Source organism: Branchiostoma lanceolatum, chromosome 11 (assembly GCF_035083965.1).
Source record: "Branchiostoma lanceolatum isolate klBraLanc5 chromosome 11, klBraLanc5.hap2, whole genome shotgun sequence".
Taxonomy (NCBI): Eukaryota; Metazoa; Chordata; class Leptocardii; order Amphioxiformes; family Branchiostomatidae; genus Branchiostoma; species Branchiostoma lanceolatum.
In genome coordinates this window covers 4,093,453-4,114,991 of record NC_089732.1, presented here as the reverse complement: position 1 = coordinate 4,114,991, position 21,539 = coordinate 4,093,453, and the positions used below count along the sequence as shown (strand labels likewise).

The window sequence follows — 21,539 nt, the reverse complement described above, 5'->3', positions numbered from 1 at the left end:
CGTTAAAGGGGAAGGGATAGCAACCCCTCCATATACAATGATACTACCTTGGTTTTTGAAACATTGACAGATAGCTTCATATACCATGCTACTGAAACAGCAAGGAAACATGTTACCCCAGGTGCCACTAGGCACTAAAGGGTCTGAAGAAACAAAACAAAACAAACAAACAAACAATAATTATTTGTATTCAAAGGCAAAATGATTATGACTACTCCACACAAACAACCCAGACTCCTTCTACTCCAAAGGTTTCCATCTGGATCTTTATTGATTCAGAACAAGACATAGCAAGCTACATAAAATATATCTATCATACCTTACATGCATGTCATGGCATAAAACTAAGAATGGCAAGAAGCAATATCTATCAGTATGAAATGCTGAAAAATATTGCTGTCCTGATATTGTACATGTCACAAGGCTATACCATTCAATAAGTTCAAAGGGGGTGTTCACTTCTCAACTAAATCTGTAATAATGATCTTTGTATGTTCTCAGTCACTTCTTTATAACCCCATGCCTTCATTCCCACACCCCTTGAACCTTTTAAATGGAATAGTCCATATGCAAGTACACCAGGTATATAACTTCACAATATACGAGTATCAATATATAGATATATACAATTTATGCCAATCATATAAAAGTATACTCTAAGTAGAAACTATAACCTAGCATAGCAAAGATTATTCATAAATACCACATAAAGCTTCTTAACCTTTAAAAGGCCACCATAAAGCTTAAGTCTAGTATAATCAGTAAATAAACTTTAAGTAAGATAATATCAATAAGTGGTATAATGACGAAGAAATATACAATCATGGTGAAAAACACCTTGAACAGACATTCCAATTCATAAGCCATTTTCTACATTGAATATTATCATGAAAACAACATATTCTACTCAGTCTACCTTAAAACAACAATATTGATAACTTACTAAAGCTACATAACAGCATTAAATACAATATCATACACAATCTGGCCTTCAAACAACTGTTTTCACATTGTTGGAGTCAGATAATGATTCTTTCTTAGCTTGAAAGTTCATCTGTGTTGGTAGAAATCATTCTTAAACGAGTTTAAACTGTTATTTCCAACACAAAAAATTGGACTTACCCAAATTTTCGACCGTACGACATCGGTCTTTGTCAAGAGGCATCAAGGGTTGCAAGAGGCATCAAGGAAGCCATTTACATCAGGGCCCTACGATCATCCCTCAACAGAGACGGCGGGCGCTACAGACTTTCCAATACTTACGATCCACTACTCACCGAGTCACGTGTGCTATCTGCATAACGTGACGTCACCCCAGCGGTGGATGGATCATTCCTTGACAAAGACCGATGTCGTACGGTCGAAAATTTGGGTAAGTCCAATTTTTTGTGTTGGAAATTACAGTTTAAACTCGTTTAAGAATGATTCTTTCTGTTACCTTTCAACTTTTCATTCACCAACTTACACACAGCTCACCTTCAAATGCTTCTTTCTAATGTAAGAATTGACTCATAAATTATCTAGACAGACCATGGGACTTGGTCTATTTGATTTCTTTCAGATAACTTTCGAATCTACAATGATCTTAACTGTCTCTGCCCTCGTCTGACGTACTCAAATACACAATTTTCCACAAACACCAGCCTCTTCCTTTTTATAACGATATACTAAGTTGAACATGTAATCTGGTATTTTGTAAGTCTCGCGTGTATTGCTGTCTTTTAAATCATACTTATACATCATGGATCATATTCAAAGTATAAACTCAAGGTCATATATAAATCCAATTTTGGTCGCTCAGCGGTCAATATCCCTTACGAAAGTAATGTGTCATGCGGCACTAATGCTCAAGATTTTAATGCTGCTCTAGTGCAGCATTGGTGCCAACTGCTACGGTAATTTCAGAGCAATTATGGCTGTGTGAGATACCACTACTACTCCATAGACTATAAAAGCAGCAAAGCCTTGAACGAATACCATAGTGCTACATTGGTGCTGGACTGAGGTGGCATCCGTGATGAAAATGCCATGCCAGTCCAGTATCAATGCAGCACCAGTCTAGCATTACACTCCACTCTGCCTATGCGACCCTGCTGAATCTCTGTCTTTCAAACCGTTTGGTGTTCACCATCTGAAACTCCTCGAGATCATCAGGGTATTCCGCGCTGCTAAAGACGTGGGAAAAGAAGACATAAAGGGAATGGGGAATTTTAAGGACCGTCCCACAGCAGAATTTTACCATACAGCAGTGTTTTCAATTCTACAATCCTGCTACAGTGAGCATCGAGTACAGTCAAACCTGTTCTAGTGACTACCTCTGCATGAGGACCACTGTGGCCACTTTTTGGTGGTCCCTTAGATTACTTTCCCCATTGAACCAAACATTAACACGGCCCTGTTTATAGTGGCCACCTGTCAACTGTGATCATTTCCCTAAGTGGTCGCTGTAGACAGGTTTGGCTGTACATCCCAAGGAAAATAGCAATATTATTGTTTTTGAGTTTTCATTTCAATTTCATTTGCTAATCAAGTTCTTTGATGATATTTCTTATTGTCAAGGTTTTATCCGTATGTATGATTATATGGTATAATTATTCAACTTTCAATTACTGCATTTTGACCAATTAACATTTCAATTAAGTACAATCAATCTCGTAATCTCTTATCATCGTGATGTTGTGTGATTGGTGTCAATCATCCCGGGTCATCAATCGGTTGGAATCAATGCGGATCAATCCTCGTGATCAGTACATTCTGGATAGAAAAAGAGATATTGTTAAACAATTAGTTGATTATCATTGAATAGGAGTGATTAGCCATAGTCTTCTGTAAAATGTAGCAAATCAGGGGGTGTTAAGTATGACAGAATATCATTGATTCAGCATGAATGCTGTAGCTGAAAACAGATAAGGAAATGAAAAAAAAATGCAATATACTACGATTTCAGCCACAATACAGCCACCTATGAATGTTGGGTTTTGACAAGTTATCAACTGATGTGTGATTATTTTTCTACCGATTCTTTCATCTCAACCGCCACTTCCCGCTGAAAATTTAGATGGACAAGTTTTGTAAATTAAACACAAAGAGAAACTGCGAACTTTTACATGTCCAAACTTAAACACAAATCATGGGGTTCACCGTCTCAGTGTGCATACGCTGGTTAATTGGTAGAACCCTGGAGTGCGTCATCACCGATGACCTGTGTTCGACCTTTGATAATGGGGAACGTTTCCAACAAAAGACCCGAGGGTTGGAGAGTCTCTTTACCGTCTATCCTACCCGTGCACAAAGGACTTATGTAGGCCGCTCCACCGTTTGGGCACCAAAGTGGGAGCCAAGTGGTTTTGTGAAGGCTTTGGAACATGTCCAAAATAGAAAGATCTCGGGAGGGTACGAGTTGGTATACTCTGTAGAAATGTCGTGACTACGTGTTCACCTTCAAACCTCTCAAGTTGTGAGATTTGAAGGTGAACAAGTTTACCTTAAGTAAGTTCACCTTAAAGGTGTTCACCTTCAAACCCCATCATCATGGCGTGGCATACCCATGATCATGAATATACATGTACTGCATTAATATTTGTCGCCATAGTGAAAGATAAAATTGTAACTCAATTGAGCGACTCCAACATAACACACTCCTCATGCAATGTTTGACGCCAATATCATAACCCTGCCTTTCTCACGCGTCGGACGTGTTTGGTTGGCAATTTGATTTTACAATAAAGTGCAGGACGAGTGAATCGGAGTGACTTTCTACGATTAGAGCCCAGTTACATTCGTCATATAGGACAAATCGTGGATGAGTCAAGGGGGGCAAATGACCTCCTTTCTACGGCTCTCCCCATACATGCCCAAAATAGAAAGATCAAGACTTGGTCGGGTACCAGTCGGTAGAAATGTAGTGAGGTTTCAAGGTGAATAACTTAACGTTTGATACGTGCGTAACGTTCCGTGAAGGTAAACATAACAAGGCTACAATTAAGGTGACTACCCTGTCACTGTATACGTATATATGAACATTAATTAGTTTCTAACATTAATGACTCACCCGTAGTCGATGGGCTTCCTGCGATGCAGCACCAGCACGATGATGAAGCGGAGCAGGCAGAACAGGCAGGCCACGCCCAGCAGCACGGCGTTGTAGATGTCGTTACGGTCGTTCGAGTTCCAGAAATCAGCGGGGATCTGAAAAAAACAATGGTGATATTTAGTCACAGCGTTGTAGATGTCGTTACGGTCGTTGGAGTTCCAGAAATCAGCGGGGATCTGAAAAAACAATGGTGATATTTAGTCACAGCGTTGTAGATGTCGTTACGGTCGTTGGAGTTCCAGAAATCAGCGGGGATCTGAAAAAAACAATGATGATATTTAGTCACAGCGTTGTAGATGTCGTTACGGTCGTTGGAGTTCCAGAAATCAGCGGGGATCTGAAAAAACAATGGTGATATTTAGTCACAGCGTTGTAGATGTCGTTACGGTCGTTGGAGTTCCAGAAATCAGCGGGGATCTGAAAAAAACAATGGTGATATTTAGTCACAGCGTTGTAGATGTCGTTACGGTCGTTGGAGTTCCAGAAATCAGCGGGGATCTGAAAAAAACAATGGTGATATTTAGTCACAGCGTTGTAGATGTCGTTACGGTCGTTGGAGTTCCAGAAATCAGCGGGGATCTGAAAAAACAATGGTGATATTTAGTCACAGCGTTGTAGATGTCGTTACGGTCGTTGGAGTTCCAGAAATCAGCGGGGATCTGAAAAAAACAATGATGATATTTAGTCACAGCGTTGTAGATGTCGTTACGGTCGTTGGAGTTCCAGAAATCAGCGGGGATCTGAAAAAACAATGGTGATATTTAGTCACAGCGTTGTAGATGTCGTTACGGTCGTTGGAGTTCCAGAAATCAGCGGGGATCTGAAAAAAACAATGGTGATATTTAGTCACAGCGTTGTAGATGTCGTTACGGTCGTTGGAGTTCCAGAAATCAGCGGGGATCTGAAAAAAACAATGGTGATATTTAGTCACAGCGTTGTAGATGTCGTTACGGTCGTTGGAGTTCCAGAAATCAGCGGGGATCTGAAAAAAACAATGGTGATATTTAGTCACAGCGTTGTAGATGTCGTTACGGTCGTTTGGGTCCCAGAAATTAGCGGGGATCTGAAAAAACAATGGTGATATTTAGTCACAGCGTTGTAGATGTCGTTACGGTCGTTGGAGTTCCAGAAATCAGCGGGGATCTGAAAAAAACAATGGTGATATTTAGTCACAGCGTTGTAGATGTCGTTACGGTCGTTGGAGTCCCAGAAATCAGCGGGGATCTGAAAAAAAGCAATGATGATTTTCAGCATTTAGTCACTCTGTTGGTCCTTTACCAAGGTTGAAAAGTGGTCAATATCATTTCGTACCGCCGATCAATTCCAAATTTACGTCCCTTCCGAAACGAGAATGCAGCTCGAACCAGGATGCCCTTCCCCGGATTCGAACCCGGGTCTCCTAGTTACCAACTAATTGGACCCATGAGCTCAACTGTGAGGCTGTTACCAGTTGAGCGAAAAGCGAAACAAAGTATTGAAAGGTTGATGAAGGTTATAATTAGACATCCAGGTATACGCCAAAAATAGTTACTCAAGCAACTGGATACGATTTTGAAACAGTCAGACGTTTCAATAACTGACGAAAGACAGCGGATGCTGGCTGAAACGTCTGACTGTTTAAAAAAAATCTTATCCAGTTGCTTGAGTAACTATTTTTGGCGTTAAGTATATTGAAAACAACTTACAGCGCCACCAACCGGCCGACGGTGGATGAAGATGGCGGTGAGCGCCACGATGAGCGTGGGCCAGATGGTGAGGGTGTAGCGGCAGTACTTACTGTACCAAACTACTGTGTTTCGCCTAAAGGCGGTTTACGGGATGTATGCGAAACAAAGTATTTAAAGTAACTTACAGTGCCACCAACCGGCGCCCGACGGTGGATGAAGATGGCGGTGAGCGCCACGATGAGTGTGGGCCAGATAGTGAGCGTGTAGCGGCAGTACGGCTCCAGCGGGGTGAAGTTCTCCAGCACGAACCACACCAGCATCAGGAACGCCAGCCCGGAGAACAGGCCCGTGGTCACGTCAACCTAAGGCAGAGGTATCGGGACGGTCAAATATGGCGTTTTACACCCACGTGACTATGACGTCATGAATGTCCGCCATGTTGGTGTGTTAAATTTATAAAGGCATTAGTCAATAAGAAAATTAAAAAGTCATTTTGTTGAAAGACCATGTCCGGAAAACAAACCCGTGGTCACGTCAACCTAAGGCAGAGGTATCGGGGTGGTCAAATATGGCATTTTACACCCACGTGACTATGACGTCATGGACGTCCGCCATGCTAGTAGATTAAAGTCTTGCAAGCTTGACCGAAGTCATGATATTAAAAAAAGATAAAGGTCGATTTCGGGCTTCTTAGAAGAATCCTTCCGTACTGCAGGGGGAGTTTTTGTTTGTATGTATTTCAAGTTGTGCTGCTTGCTTACCTGGTTTGCCCCCGCTCCCCACCAGATCAGACAGATGCCGAGGTTGAGGAAGAACAGCACGGTGGCGAAGGTGATGTAGATGCCCAGGCCGTTGTGGCACAGGAGCCGCACTGCGTACAGATCGCCCTACAAAAAGGACAATTACACAAGCCTCTTAAAAACAGTTATATAAAACAAGTGAAGAGGATACGCTCCCCTAACCTGGTAGAAACCACCCCCACGCCTAAACAACAACTGGTCGTTTTTTTAGTCATAATACTGGAGGGCTTTTTAGACAAACAAAGAAGACCAGTTGTCATTTGTTCCAGGTAGCCGGGGTACGGACGTTAGGGACAACGTCTTAGCTTCAATGATCTTCAATTGCTTCGAGTTACGACCACCAGCCATACGTTATCAGGAGCATAGTGTGAGCACCTCGGCTTTGCCCAATAACATGTAGATTTAGAAAACAGGACAACGTCTATTAACGGAATGAAGATTCTCAGTCACTGATGAAAGGTAGTTGTTGCTGTCAAGAAACTTGACTTCTTACAATTCATCCGGTTGCTCCATTTATTTACGTAATGTTCTACCTGAATATAAACCTTCATCGAGTTACCAGTGACCCCCTGCTCCGATCGCCATCATGCTGAATACTATCACCAATAAGGACCTCCTCTATCACTGATCCTAACGGAATCTGGTGCACGTAACGTTACCGACACGTTGTCCTTCATCCAGGCCACATCGCCTGGGCTACTACTACTAGATCTCGATTAACGAAAACTATCGCACGTACCTGCATGTTGTCCTTCATTATGCAAGACTCTCCTACAATCCGCGGTTTTAATTAATGGTATTAACTATCGTTAAAATTCCCTGTGTGCGTGACTTAACCTAACGGAATCTTGTGCACGTACCGGCCGTATTGCCGGTATCCAGGCCCCGTCGCGGCAGGTCCGACTACTAGCGACTACGAGTATCTATATATCACCTCTGATCGGGGATCCCGTTTAAAGAAAACTACCGCTAATCCTACATAACTAACGGAATCTTGTGCACGTACCGGCATGTTGTCCTTCATCCAGGCGCCGTCGCGGCAGGTGCGGAAGTACGTGGTCGCCAGGCAGACGATGAGAGAGATGACGATGAGCGCCATGAACACGGCGGCGGGGATCATATGCCGCCCGTCGAACAGGAACTGCCAGCCGATGTTCAGGCCCAGGTTTATGATCCAGGCCACCCAGAACGGCGTGGGGAGGGCGTTAGGAAACACGTACACGTACTCATGTTTGTACCTGCAGAAAGAGACGTAGGACAAAGCCCCGAAGGAGATTAAGTAAGGAATCGTATACCACGGACAGTGCCAAGGCGAAAGGCCTGTGCAAGAAAACTTACATTGGCGCGGGAACGGCGTTAGGAAACACGTACACGTACACATACTGTACCTGCAGAAAAAAATATCATTCAAATGCGTCCTTCCCTTGTATAGATATCGTCCTTGAAAGATTCTAACAAAAACGCCCCTGCAGTTCCTGTAGAGCAAGCTGCTGGGGACCCAAGCCTAAACCACTTCTTCTTTACAATAAAGCTATCTGCCTCCAAAAAATCAAGACCACAGCATGTCCATGACTAAAGATACGAGATCCGGAATCTCTGCAGCAGTACCAAGGTCGGCCACCAGGTGGCCCCAAAATACATTGATCGGCAGGCTCACAACACCTACCAACATACCACATATCGTTCAAATCGATCAAGACTTTCTTAATAATATTAGCGCTTTTGTGGATTCGAGGACGCATGTGCAGAGTCAAAGATGAAGGCCCCTGAGACGTGAACAAAACCCCTCTGGGCATTGTTATGCAAATGACGACAATGGTCAAGACACAATTGTTTACAAGCCAGGGGCCTTCACCTTGACACTGCACATGCGTACCCGAATCTTCGAAAGCGATCTTGTACCGGGACCTCAAGCATGTAGACACACACATGGACCAAAATTTAAAGCAATAGATGTTGTACGCACCGTAACAACAAAAATGCGCCATTTTCTCTAAATTTTGTTCTGGTTTCTCTGTTGTATTTTTGTTTTGTTTTAACCAAACAGCGATTACATCTAGTTTCGTAAGGCTCAATCACCTTATGATATCACTTACTGTAATTGTTTATTTGGAGTATGTTCTTAAATTTGTGCAAATGGAAAGCTGAATTTACTAAGAAAATCTTATGCTAACTTTTTAAATCTTGATAAAGTTTTTTATTGTATGTAAGTAGATATGAATACAATAAAAGAAAAGCAATAAAATGTCGTCTTCTGCCATTAGCAATAGTAATAAAACAGGTAGTCACGGTGGCCGAGTGGTTAAGGCGTTGGACTCGAAATCCAATGGGGTTTCCCCGCACAGGTTCGAATCCTGTCCGTGACGACGTTTCATTTTTTTCAATATTTTGTTTTTATACATGTATTTGTAATCATAATTCTGTAAATCTTTACAGATAAGATTTTTCAAATTAAAAGAATTATGATTTCATCTAGTAGCTCTAAAAGTAACGTTTGCGTTAATCAACATTTTGTGGTTTGAATTCTATCCGTGACGAAGTTTTATTTTTTCGAAACATTTTTTTGTATGTTTGATTACAATTCTGTCACTCTTACAGATCAAAAATTTTGAATGAAAAGAAAATGATAATTAATTTTATCTAGTAGCTTTAAAAGTAACATTTGAGTTTAAACATTGATTAACATTTTGCGGTTCGAATCCTGTCAGTGACGAAGTTAAATTATTTTTCAATATTTTGTTTATATCTAATTACAATTCTCTAACTCTTATATATAAGAATTTTGGTCATTTTATAGCTCTAAAACAACTTTTGTGTTCATTAAAATTTTTTGGTTTTTGGTTCAAATCCTATAGCTTTTCGTGACGAAGTTTAATTTTTTCCAATATCTTTTTTTATATTCGATTACAGTTCTCCAATCCTTACACAGGAGAATTTTTGATTAAAGGAAATAACGTTTTGTTAACATTTTGTGGGTCCTTCACCTTAGAAAACTAGCGCACTAACTTTGGAGCGGAACCACCTTTCACCCGAGTAATGCACTTTTCTTGTCCCGCTCAGGTGTCGTATTACAATGTGGCTGAACTTGAACTATGACCTGTGAAAGCCTTTCTCCTCTTTTTAAAAACAGACACCAACTTAGACTAGTGAATTTGGAATTAAGAAATTATATACACGTTGTAGATGTTCCGACCAACAAGGATTCTAGGAGAATTTGTGAATTGCCAATGGTAAAATGAACAAACAAATAAATAAACAAACAAATAACCAAACATACTCCCACAGCGAAGTACCGACTGCTTATGGTGGTGCCAGACTCGTGAATGCGTTATGGAAGCTTGCCTGTTTGTAGGTTTGTTTATTTGTTTTTTTTGTGTCCAATTTACCGTTGGTATTTCACGACAACGTGCCCTTGGCCCATGGCGGTGCCAGAAGAGTGTATGAAACAAACGATCTAACTGGCGAACTAACCCACTAACGAATGAATATTCCGTACCTGCGACAGATAGTTGTAAGCGCGTAGAAGTGCCAGATGAGGTTCCAAAAGAAGATGACTGCCCAGAGCGTGAAGACCCAGCCGGCCGGGGTGAAGTCGAACTGGAACCTCGCTGTGGTGTTTCCGATGGACGCCTGGAACCAGTCTGTGGGAAGCGACAATGTCTTAAATTGGGAAATATCTTTTCTTTAAAGTACGGCAATGTGTTAAGATATATATTCATCACGTAACAATTACATCAAAGTAGCCTACATTCTTGGTCTTAGTGTGTACATGTAACCACGTTTTAGACAACATTATTTACCTTCGCCAAAATGGTTATGTTTTCATTGCCACATGTGTGTGATACAGCTGAATCTATTTTGTCGACAAACTTCACCAAAATGAAGATATATATTATGCTGTAGGGACGCTTAGGGTGTTAAGTAGTTATTCCTTCTTAACGTTAGGGATGTTAGAATATTAGCCTATCCACAAGGAGCAACCCATTGCCCTAAAATATCGTAGGGTGTCGTTAGCACCTAGCATCACATTTAAGCTGTGTACCTAAGCACCAGGTACTGGTTACGTTAAGTTACGACGAAACGCCGTTCTACGATTGGGACTACAGCTTAACGTGTAAGTAAAACAATGCATTTGTTATCGTTAGCACCTTCTTAAGCTTCTATATATCCAGCATGTTCCCACAGTTATTGGTTACACTCCACCACCTCATCTGCCAGCGCCACCAAACTGCGGGATTATACCATGATACCTACCTCTGATCGCATATATATCCTTAGAGAGCGCTGCTCGACTAAAGAACTTGTAGTTCACTGTGATGAGTCCAGAGCAGCAAAAGAAACACAGGAAACGAGAACAGATACATTTTGTGATATTTGCACTATAAACAACTCGTTCCCACCACCATGTTTAACTGACAACAAGTCTTATCCGCACAAGAATGCTAACAAAACATATACCCAGGCCCCGAGAATGTACAAATTTCAGTAAAGCTCTTGTCACACAGCACGAAAATCGATCTGCCGACATGTCTGCGAGATCTAAACGACATTTTCGGCAGTAATACGATTTTTTTAGGGATCGGCCGATGACGATGTTCGCAGGTCGCCGATCGGTTAGGAATGGTAGCGTGGCTTTTTCAGACCAAAAATTCGAGTGACCTTCTGTCGATTTTAAAATCGGCCGGCCTTCTGGCGATCAACAAATACGGCAGAAGCTCGTCGACTGTGTGACGGGGACTTTATGAAACATGCATACTCACCAAGCAGAAGAGGGGTTCCGTCTGGTTTTTGACGTGTTTTAGGCGTTTTTGTCGGGCCTTTTGTCTCTTCAAACCCCACAATACGTCAAAAACCAGACGAAACCCATCCTCTGCTTGGAGAGTGAAACACGCATTGAAACACGAGATCTCTAAAAACACGAACACGTTTCTGATAAAAAACGGAATGGCTCATCAATTTCCACTAATCCCCATCAAAAGTTAATTGAATGAATGAAAGACCTTTATTGTGCATTCATGCCCCGAGGGGCTAGGTACAGGTCGTCTAACTTAATGAACACCCCTCGATCAGCCCCTCCTAAAGTTGTTAGCCACCCTGGTGTAGTGGCCCCACCTAATGCGGTAACGTGAATCAACCACTTTGCGGTAATTTATGTTCGCGTATGCATTTGTGGATATTGTTACACATTCCTATCGAAATGGCCCATTAATCTCCACTAATCCACATCAAAAATGATTGAGCACCGTCCTGAAGTCGTTTACCACCAAATGCACTGTGTCTCTACCCGGTGTAGTAACGCAACTACTTTACGGTAATTTATGTTCGTAAGAATTTTTAGTATTTACTTAAAGGACAAGCCAAGCAACGTTGTGAAGCTAGTAAAAAAATGGCCGAAACTTGAATACCTAGTTGGATTATATACCTAGTTGTAATTAACCATTTTTTTGTTTTCATAGCCAGTAGGTACCCAGTGTATCTGAGTAATGAGACTGTAACAGTTGTAGTGCCTTTAATGTGCTCGAGGCACCTCCTCGAAAACGGGATCCCCATTTTACTTCTCTTCCGAAAAACGAATGTAGCTCTAACTATGATGCCCTTCCCCGGTTTCAAACCTGGGTCTCCTATTTACCAACTAATTGGAACAAGTAGCCCAACTGTGGGGCTTCTACCAATTGAGCTACAGGAACATCAATCCGACAATTGTTCGGTTGTTAATGTAGGAATTATTCCACTCACCTAGCTCTATTCCTAAGTTGGATGAGATGATGTTAATGAAGATGGTGAACAGGTAACAGCACAGGGCGAACCCTATCAGCACGGCGCGGATCGGCTTGTGCATGACTCTCTTCCGTTTCCTGTCCTCTCTCCACGTCTGTAACACATTGTCAATGTTCATTAACCGGTGTGTGACGGACAGAATGCAAACCAGCGGCAGACTGCCTTCCATCTTTGGCTGCATGTGCGCGAATATGTTTTCGGCCGGGTCAGCCATGGCGAGGGCAAGCTACCACCGGGCGCACACGCGCGGCAGGACGGGAGGGAAAGTTTCTCCGAGTCACGCTGACAGGGAAATAGGGCGCAAAATAAGCGGGAGTACGCTCTACAGTTTTCTATACCGTTGTTATGTTAAGCTGTCAGCGAAGTAGGTCGACACACGCTGAAAAATCGCTCCTCTTGCATAATGAGCAGAAGTTAACTGTGAAAAATCATAACTTGTGACGTTTTTGCGTCAAAGGCGTTGATTGCAAAACGTGCTATATGCAGTTCCCAAATCATAAGAAATTTGTCGAGCTTTTTTGCATACATTGATTCTTTGGAATGGCTAAAGGGACATAGAATTTTGTGAAGTCGCGAAACGAAGAAAAACAATAAAAGCAACAAACACTGAAACGAAGAAACAGCAGCATGTTGAACATTACTTTAACAACTTTCTTCGATGAATTTTGTCATCTTTTACTGAAGAACTTCAAACAGGCTTCCGCCACCTTTGTTTTGGTCGACCCTTATCTTTGTTGTCTTAATTCGATGACTCACACTCTCCAGTCAAGTGCTCTCCGTCCCCGCATGTTCCACCTCAGAAGGAGCGTAAAAGTGGTTAGTCTCTACCAGGCTCCACAGGTCGCTAGAAATATAGTAGAAATTGGTCAAATAGACGGATAACATGGCCCGACATGCCAGGGAGGTTACAGTCTGCGACCAATGGTTCTATAGATCGCAAACTGTATCTTCTTTGGCAGACCAACTCCTCTGGCATGTTATCCGTCTATTTGGCCAATTTCTGCTATTTTTCCAGCGACCCGTGGAGCCTGGTAGAGGCCAAAAGTGATTGCGGCCGAACTCTAACCCCTTTTCCTTAATTGTGCTGTTCACTAAGGTTGATAACCCCACGAGCGCGAAGGAGCGCCTTCTTCAAACTCTGTTCCCACTAAGATAACAAATTCCACCGCTGTATTCAAGTTCCTACCCGACTTACTCTGTACGTGATTGCTACAGTTTCATTTGCCTCGAATCATTAAAGCACAGCACAAAAACAAAACAAATACATGATAGATACTCAACATCCCGCGATAAAACGCTTTGCACCGAATTACTAGTTGACGTTGCATCAAAAATAAACAATGCAATCTTAACACTTTGCCTATGGGCCAACCGGATTCTTAATATGCAGACAGCCAAGTGTGCTTCAAGTTTTCTGCTATATCTCAGAACGATCACCTAAGTTGACCCCACGTAGGTACTATGATCTAAATGCCAACAGGACCAACACCTTTTCAACAAACATGGAATGGTCTCTCTACAAATTGTGAGACTATTAAAATAGCAAAAGACGTTACTTCAGAAATTGAGATGATCTTATATTCTATTCACGTCGACTCTTCCACAGTCTTTCGGGCCAAATGTCTTCTTTTGTTCCGTTGCACTGAAGGGTGGATAATGAATTGGAGGGAGCGGGCGTGTATTGTTAGGAGTGGGTTACGCATTCTTAAGGAATACAAAGGGAATACATTTTATCTATTGAATAATGTTGTTACATACTATTTACACGGCTTGTTTTGGAACTCCCTATCCATTGCACTTACTCGTAAACAGTCTCCGTAAAGAGCACCTTTGAGGTGTTTCTGTCATACGTACTTACTAACACAATATTCGTTGCTAATTTTCAATTTGATCTGGTAAATTAAGTATTCATAAGTCGTTTCTTCCGCAATTTCATCAAAGAGATCAAAATGGCAAATTCCGTCTGCAAAGTTTTTAAAGATGTCAGTGGAAGAGAACGGTGTGTTTATCATACTTTATGGAAGGCAAACATGGTTATTCTGTAACTATGGCTACTGGGTGTCTTTCTGAGAAATTCAAGCTTCCGTAAACCCTTAACAAATCCGAGGGTCCTTAAGGACCGTGCTCATTTCACGTGATCATCACGTGAACACTGCTGGTGGCACCAGGCTTGAAAAATGACGTAACAGTCCTGTGGTATTTAGCTAATCTCCAAGCAGATGTTGTGGTGGAAGATTGTAACGTTTTCTGCAGACTAGTGGATTTCGACCACCCAAATATTTTCGGAGAATCCAGGATATCAGAAAAAAACATCAGGATACGGTACGGTCTTCCACTCCACATCTGCTTGGAGATAACAACAGTGGCCATATTTCGAGAGAGATACCAGAACATCAACTGATACTTAAGGCATTATAAGCTTGTTGTGGTTGTAAATAAAACGTTTTGATATACTAAAATCCAGGTCACACAGTTGAAATATTTGCAACACACCTAAAGACCCTAAAGTCCAGTGTTTTGATCTGCTTAGAGAGAGGCGGATACTATTACAGGTGTGCGTTTTATCTTTTGTTTGTATTACAGATAACGGTCGATCAGACAAACAGGTAGGTAGGCACCCTTCCATCAGACAAACAACAGTTGCAAAAAAGTATCATAAACTGTATATGAAAATCTGTGAATGCGTTCAACTTGGTATAATTCAACATCCTCAGGATACTGCGGCCAATAGAATATGCTTCAGAATGGTCAAAACAAGGACTACCAAACCTTATTACTGCCCCCACCCCCTTCTTGAAGAGTTTGTATGATTGAATAATGGCACCTGTATATGTTAGCCTACATTAACGTTTTCACGGCATGGATACAATACTAATCTGTATCATTATGAGCAGCAATCCGAGGAAAAAGCTACTTCTACAGCTTACAGAGGAGGATACTATTACAGGTGTGTGTTTTATCTTCTGTTTGTATTACAGATAACAGTGGATGACGCAAAAAACGGTGGCAGGCAACAAGAAAATATGTCATGAAACTGTACATGAAAATCTGCAAATGCGTTCAACTTGGTATAATTCAACATCCTCAAGAGAGCCAATGGTATATGCTTCAGAATGGTAAAAACAAGGACTATCAAACCTTATTACTGCCCCCACCCCCTTCTGGAAGAGCTGGTATGAAGGATCAATACTGACACCTGTCATGTTTACCTACATTCCTGCGTCCATGGCATGGGTCCGATACTAATCTATATCATCATGATGACCGATCCGAGGAAGAAACTACTTTTTGCAGCTTACATGTGTATAGGTAACAGTTCTTACCGTATAACTTGGCGTTTCCAAGTCAGCTAGGTCCGCTCTGAATGACATATGACCTAAACACACGGTATTCCTCCCTAACAGCCCGGTCCTGGTGTCTTTAGTTTCACACCTTTGTCTTTACTGACCTCCTTACACCCCGTGACGGTGTTCACCGACCCAAAAATGGGTCAATGGGTTCTGACCAGACATGGCGGTTAACTTTGCTGCGATGGAAGGAGTTTCAGTCGAGCCGTTTGGTATACAATTCTGTCTCGAGTCAACGACCTCATTTATCAAAGACTTTAGGTGCTTGACCTCGCTAGAAGAACGGGGTTATACTTGATGATTTAGTATTAACCTTTTCCATTAACCCTTTAGTAAAGTGGATAGTTAGAAACCTGGCAACGCGAAAGCTTTTGGCTAAGAAATCACAATTCAAGTTGAGCCGCTTGCATAAATAAACCTTTACACTTTTTTTGTTCATTTCCGTACCTGCAGTAATTGTAGGCGTCTTGTTTGATTCTTTCACGCAAACGGTACATTCAATTCAAACTAACACATACTCATACTGTTGTGCTTCAGTTTGTTTTCACTTTAGTTGAGCGCATGAAACTGATGTCCTAACCCACGACATGTTTAAACCACTTACAGCGTTCAAATTCGAACAGGCTGGCTTCTACGTTGAATTCAGGTACGTAGATTGCACTGATTACAGTCTAGAGCAAGAACGAATTACGTGGAATCAAAACGGCCGATTCCACTCTACGAAAAGGGATATGCCACTATGCAGGCCCCCATTATTGGTCAGTCCTTTGTCACAGTTAACTACTCGAATGTCATACCTACCTAGGCGTCACCGACAACGCTGTAATTAGCGCCCCCTACTCAACAATAGTGCGTTACACCCTATAAAGTTCTACAGGTCTCAGTGCGTTGTTAGACTTTAGTCCTCGGCAGATAAGACTGGAATGTCCACGCCCAATCCCAGGCGTCTAGGATACTAAACTGCGCGGCTGGAATGGTCACTGAGTGACTTGTTTGTCAGGCTTGTCAACGTTACAACTAATGCGGTTTGGAATGTGTTATGCTCTAAAGGTAAAATGTAGAGCGGTCGAACTGACTCAGACTGAGGACGAAGCACGACGCTTTTTCGTTAGCTAGTAGTGCACTGCAATTGATTTTCTACTCATTCGTGTGTTGGTTGACAAATAGACCCAGGTATCTACTACATCTGATAAGTGTTTTTCATAACGTCTCTTATGGACTTTCCACACCGTATTGAATAATCATCGCAGTGCAAGGAAAAGTCTAGCCTTTTATCCAACCAAGGAGTTTAGTCTAGTTCACCCCTCCACTTCGTTCGTGCAAAACTAGATACGAGGCTATAGTAAAGGGGCCCATTTACAGCATTACAGCAAATGTAAAGGTGATCAAGTTTCCCAATATATAAAGTGACTTCATGCTGTCGCCCATGCAAGGTCGGATATGAGGCAGAAAGGGCTGAATCATAACATTTTCATCCCATCCATCCCCAATATATCTGACTTCGTACTGCCGTCCGTAGAAGACTGAATCCCAGGCTAAGAAAGGGCTCATCTATTACATTCCCATCCCCAATATATCTAACTTCGAATTCGTGCTGCCGCCCATGCAAGGCCGGATATCCGATATGAGACAGGGCTGAATTACAACATTATCATCCCACCCGGTACCCATCTGACTCCGAGCTGTCATATCCATACAAGGCCGGATACGAGGCTAGCAGAGGGTCTGAATCACAACATTTTCACCCCGCCCATCCCTGCCATACATGACTACCTGCTGTTGTCACCCGTCAGGTATGCTGCAGGACGACTTCATGACGCGTCATGACCTCTAACCTCACACATCTGCACACCTGGCGAAACGGTGGATAACACTTTAGACGAGGATTACTTCTGTAGATCTCTCTCACTATATACACCTTATCCCTGATCTGACAGCGAGCGGTGGATCAAACCCCTTTCAAGACCTTCCCACCACTTTCTTCCTGACCACTCCCCAAAAAGGTCTGTGCTGGGTTGAGTTGGGAGAAGCCTAGAATCCATCCTATTCTAGCCCCAGTTTGCTCCTCTGTTCCATCCAAGCAGAATATGACGTTCCCGACTTAGATTTTTCCAAATAGATAATCAGATGACTCAGACGATTTTGAAGACATTTAATGACCTTACTCTGGACTACTGTTCCAACCATGGCCTTGAGAAGGTCGGGAGTTTATGGTCGGCTTTATGGGACAGGGGCTTCATTGATCAGCAATTAAAAGGCTCGACTTCTGGCCAAATTTCAAACGAAGTAGTCCTTAGCGTTACAAGAATCAAAATGTTATGGAACATCATGTTGTACATAAAAATGAACGTGATCAATTAGGATGTATTTTCTGTAGTTTTGTATCAGTATCCGAAAAAGGTATGTTGCTGCAAAAAATGAGCTGTTATATGTAATCGAGCAGAATATGAAACAAGATGCTTAGATAATGCACCTCAATAGCACAGCTCTGTATTTGTCGTGCTTACAAAAGTAGTTACCAAAGAGAGTCACGTAAAGAAAGCAGTTTGCTTTCAGCTTCTATTGCAACTGAGCTTTGATAGCAGCCAGCCACGTGGAATATGGCACGTATAGATACTAAGCTAGATTAAGTTGGACTTCATACGTAAATTTTGTAGCGAATGTATTGAGTAGTATGTATCGACACACATCTAGTTTTGTAGCAAACATCATACATATATCGACAGTGTGATTGCTACAAGATATAATTTCTACAGCATCTACACTAAAGCTCTAACGCGCCCAGGTCACACCTTAAGAGACATCAATGGCGGCTTCCTTTGTCCTTAAGTGTATTTTGCAGGTGTTGCCCTCGCTCTGTCTATAGACCATCTGGACTGAGGTAAACAACGACACACCCTCTCTCAAAAGGGATAACGAACTCTAGCACACTCTTTAAAACAGCGAGCACAAATAGAAGAAAAATGGAATATGACAATCACGAGGTGTAATGTTACACTGTGCTTAATGTAGCTGTGGTGGTCTGACAAAGGGACGCCATGCCTATGGGAGTGACGTGTGAGTTGGGTGTTACCCGCTCTGGGCATCAATTATTTATCACTAACAACGGATGGGAGGACACGGAATGACCTTCGATATATACACGGTCGGCCATGTTGGTTCCAAAGAACGAAAGACGAGCTAGCAAGGAATGGATCTGAATTTCATGAGTTCAAAACTACAAAATAAATTTGGTCACAGAAAAGGACCGAGTGTCAAGGGGGAAAACACGCCATGACGACACAGACAAACCCGTCTTTTCTTACGCCTGAAGAAGAGCGCGTGGTAGGAATAGGGAATGACGGGCGCGAGCATTTTAAGGACACTTTAATACCACTGTGTTTCTGCTTGAGAGATAGCTGTCTTTACTCGAAAGAGATGGATGCTTAATTGTTTTCAAATGAGACTAACAATTACAGCCAAACTATATAACTATGGTTTTTCCAAACTATACTGTGTTACAAATGTATGAACTGCCATAGATTGAATCTGAAATGTCACCGTGGATTGATGCGATCATCAGGCAAAATATCCACACAGAATTTCATAGTATTCTTCCATGTTGAAATGTACTGTGTTTTCCTCATTGTTCAATAAAGGGGGCACACGAGGCCTAAGGCACAATAGATATCCACGTCATCTCAGAACTAGAACACACTGGCAACGTCTGAGCAATTGTCACAAGGAACAAAACCCAACCCCACTGTCATGGTCATGTTATCGGAGACGTTTTTGTTCCGTGATCTTCAATGTCAAGAGCATCTTGAACAAAACGAGGTTGGAATAGAGCACGGGGAACCTGTATGTTTCTTTCTCACAGCAAATTAGACTTGAGGTCCTAATCTCCAAGCAGATCTTTGGGGGCAAAGTCGTGACAGTTTCTGACCTGCCCCTATATCTGACCGACAGGACACTGAATTGGATGGTCGGCTGTTAGAAAACTGTGCAAATCAGGAGAAAGTCCCAACCTTTTCCCTCCAACCTCTGGTTAGAGAGTATCACTGTCCTACTGTCTAGTCCTGTGTACCCCGAGGGCTATCTCTTCAAATGAACTACAAAGGCGTGCATTCAGCGATCGGCTCTGCAACTTTCACTCACCTAAAAATTGTTGTCCTGAAAATCCTTCACTCCTCTCCTAACGCAGGCCCTTTGCAAGAAGATCACTCGACCCACGGTGATGTTATCCAACCCCTCACGATCTCAGCACGCCGACTGTGTACACCTAGACCAGAACGTTGCCTCCCGTAAACAGCACGTCATGTGAGGGTGGGGCGCACGCTAGCAGCCTGTCGGAGCGACACAAATGACAGCAGGGCGTTCAGACAATAGAGCCGGGGTCATGAGGTGGCGAGGGTGCGACGCTTAGCCTCTATGCAGGCTTCTGGATTAGGCTCTTCTTTAAGCTCGTTATGTGCTTTTTCTGGTTGTACCTCAATTCTGACTGTACCCATACGGGAGGCTGACTACAAGTAATCAGGTACATTCGGAACTGATTATACAATCAGAAAACAGCACATGATTAGTAAAAAGAGTCCCACCAAAAAGCCTGCTACGGAGGCTAGGGACGCGTCTGCCCTATGCGTCACTGTGCATTGTTGCGACTAAAAGGGTAGAGACCTGGTTTTTAAGAGTACAATTTTGCCGAATAAGGGGAATGGCATTAATTTGTGAGAGGACTTCGTTTGTCGGAGAAAGCAAGTGTCGGACAATCAGTGGACCCTTTCTGGTCGGCTATCGATCTCTTATGGCAAATTTGATAAACACCCTATTTGACGAAGCTTTTTATCAGCTATCAAAGTAATCTGCTGGGGACTTGGGATTGATTTTTCATTCGCAAGGTTATTTAGCGTTACAAAATAAATAGATAGCAGATCATGATTTTTCTTAAATGAAGGATAGGTGAGGATTGATAAACTACATTGTATCGTGTGTTCTTATTCCAGGTCATGTTAGTGCTGTATGTGCGAACTATAATGTACACGCTTGACGAATAACTTGTATATTCGTAAAGAAAGTTGACTGAAGATTTGAACAGCTCCACTACTGAACCCTCCCCGACTCACATGTAAAAGTGGACTAACCGGTTCTTTCTGACATGTCGAGAGCCCGTCGCGGAGTCTGGGCTCATAATTGTCCGTGGGGACATCTAGCGATTTACCAGTTCTCACCAGGCAAGCCAAGAGCGAAGACCCCATTCCTTGCGCTCTTACTAAGAGAGCAAGGAATGGGGTCTTCGCTCTTGGCTTAGACTAGTGTATAAACTACTCTAACACTGGTGGCTCTAACATAAATATTGAGCGTTTGGTATGTACAGATTGATGCATAAATAGACGATAATGTAATCAAAGGATGATGATAGATTTACTTCAAGACACAAAATCGTGAAATCTGAGATATAGATTTTAGTGATAATCGAGCTAGAGCTAGAGAAAAACAGATATGATAGTAAATTAACTGGTCATGTTGGAGAGAGTGTTTCGAGCGTCTATAATCAAGAAGGCAGGAATGACATGTACATTTATTCATTTCACTTTCCTTGATCTTTTAAGAAGGAACAAAAACAGGAAGGGGTTTTAAGGGGGCCCCAGGGTATTGGATACAGACGACGTTTGTCCTACACCGAGCCTGTATCATCAGTAGAATAATACTAGTATCTTGATTCAAAATAGAACATTCTCTCCTGTACATGTACTATGAGTATTTGTCATTATGTTCAAGGAGCAATGTTACCTACTCAAAGGCTACTACTACTGGTAGCTTCTGTTCACGCGCCATTAATAAAACACCCTCTTGCGGCGACGGTGGAACTGCACAG

At 42.3% G+C, this 21,539-nt stretch overlaps 1 protein-coding gene and 1 non-coding gene across 2 annotated transcripts; one reads left to right on the top strand and one right to left on the bottom strand.

Annotated features, from left to right (window-relative positions):
* Positions 1–252: 252 nt before the first annotated feature.
* LOC136445299 (uncharacterized) lies at positions 253–20,041 on the bottom strand. The gene is made up of 9 exons (XM_066443222.1): positions 19,823–20,041; positions 12,297–12,432; positions 10,815–10,871; positions 10,057–10,201; positions 7,567–7,798; positions 6,522–6,647; positions 5,946–6,122; positions 4,052–4,188; positions 253–2,754 (listed from the first exon to the last, which is right to left on the bottom strand). The coding sequence occupies exons 2-9, from the start codon at positions 12,397–12,399 to the stop codon at positions 2,745–2,747; spliced, it is 987 nt and encodes a 328-aa protein (XP_066299319.1). The 5' UTR covers positions 12,400–12,432; positions 19,823–20,041; the 3' UTR covers positions 253–2,744.
* Trnas-cga (transfer RNA serine (anticodon CGA)) lies at positions 8,845–8,926 on the top strand. The gene has a single exon. It is a non-coding gene; the product is annotated as a tRNA-Ser (tRNA).
* Positions 20,042–21,539: the final 1,498 nt, after the last annotated feature.

Excerpts from the sequence above, each read along its gene's own strand:
- LOC136445299 (XM_066443222.1), bottom strand. The coding sequence starts at position 12,399 with ATGCACAAGCCGATCCGCGCCGTGCTGATAGGGTTCGCCCTGTGCTGT. Across the intron at positions 10,872-12,296 it reads CAACTTAGGAATAGAGCTAG|TGAACTACAAGTTCTTTAGT; the intron begins GTGAGTGGAATA and ends GACTCATCACAG. Across the intron at positions 6,123-6,521 it reads GGGGAGCGGGGGCAAACCAG|GTTGACGTGACCACGGGCCT; the intron begins GTAAGCAAGCAG and ends CCTCTGCCTTAG.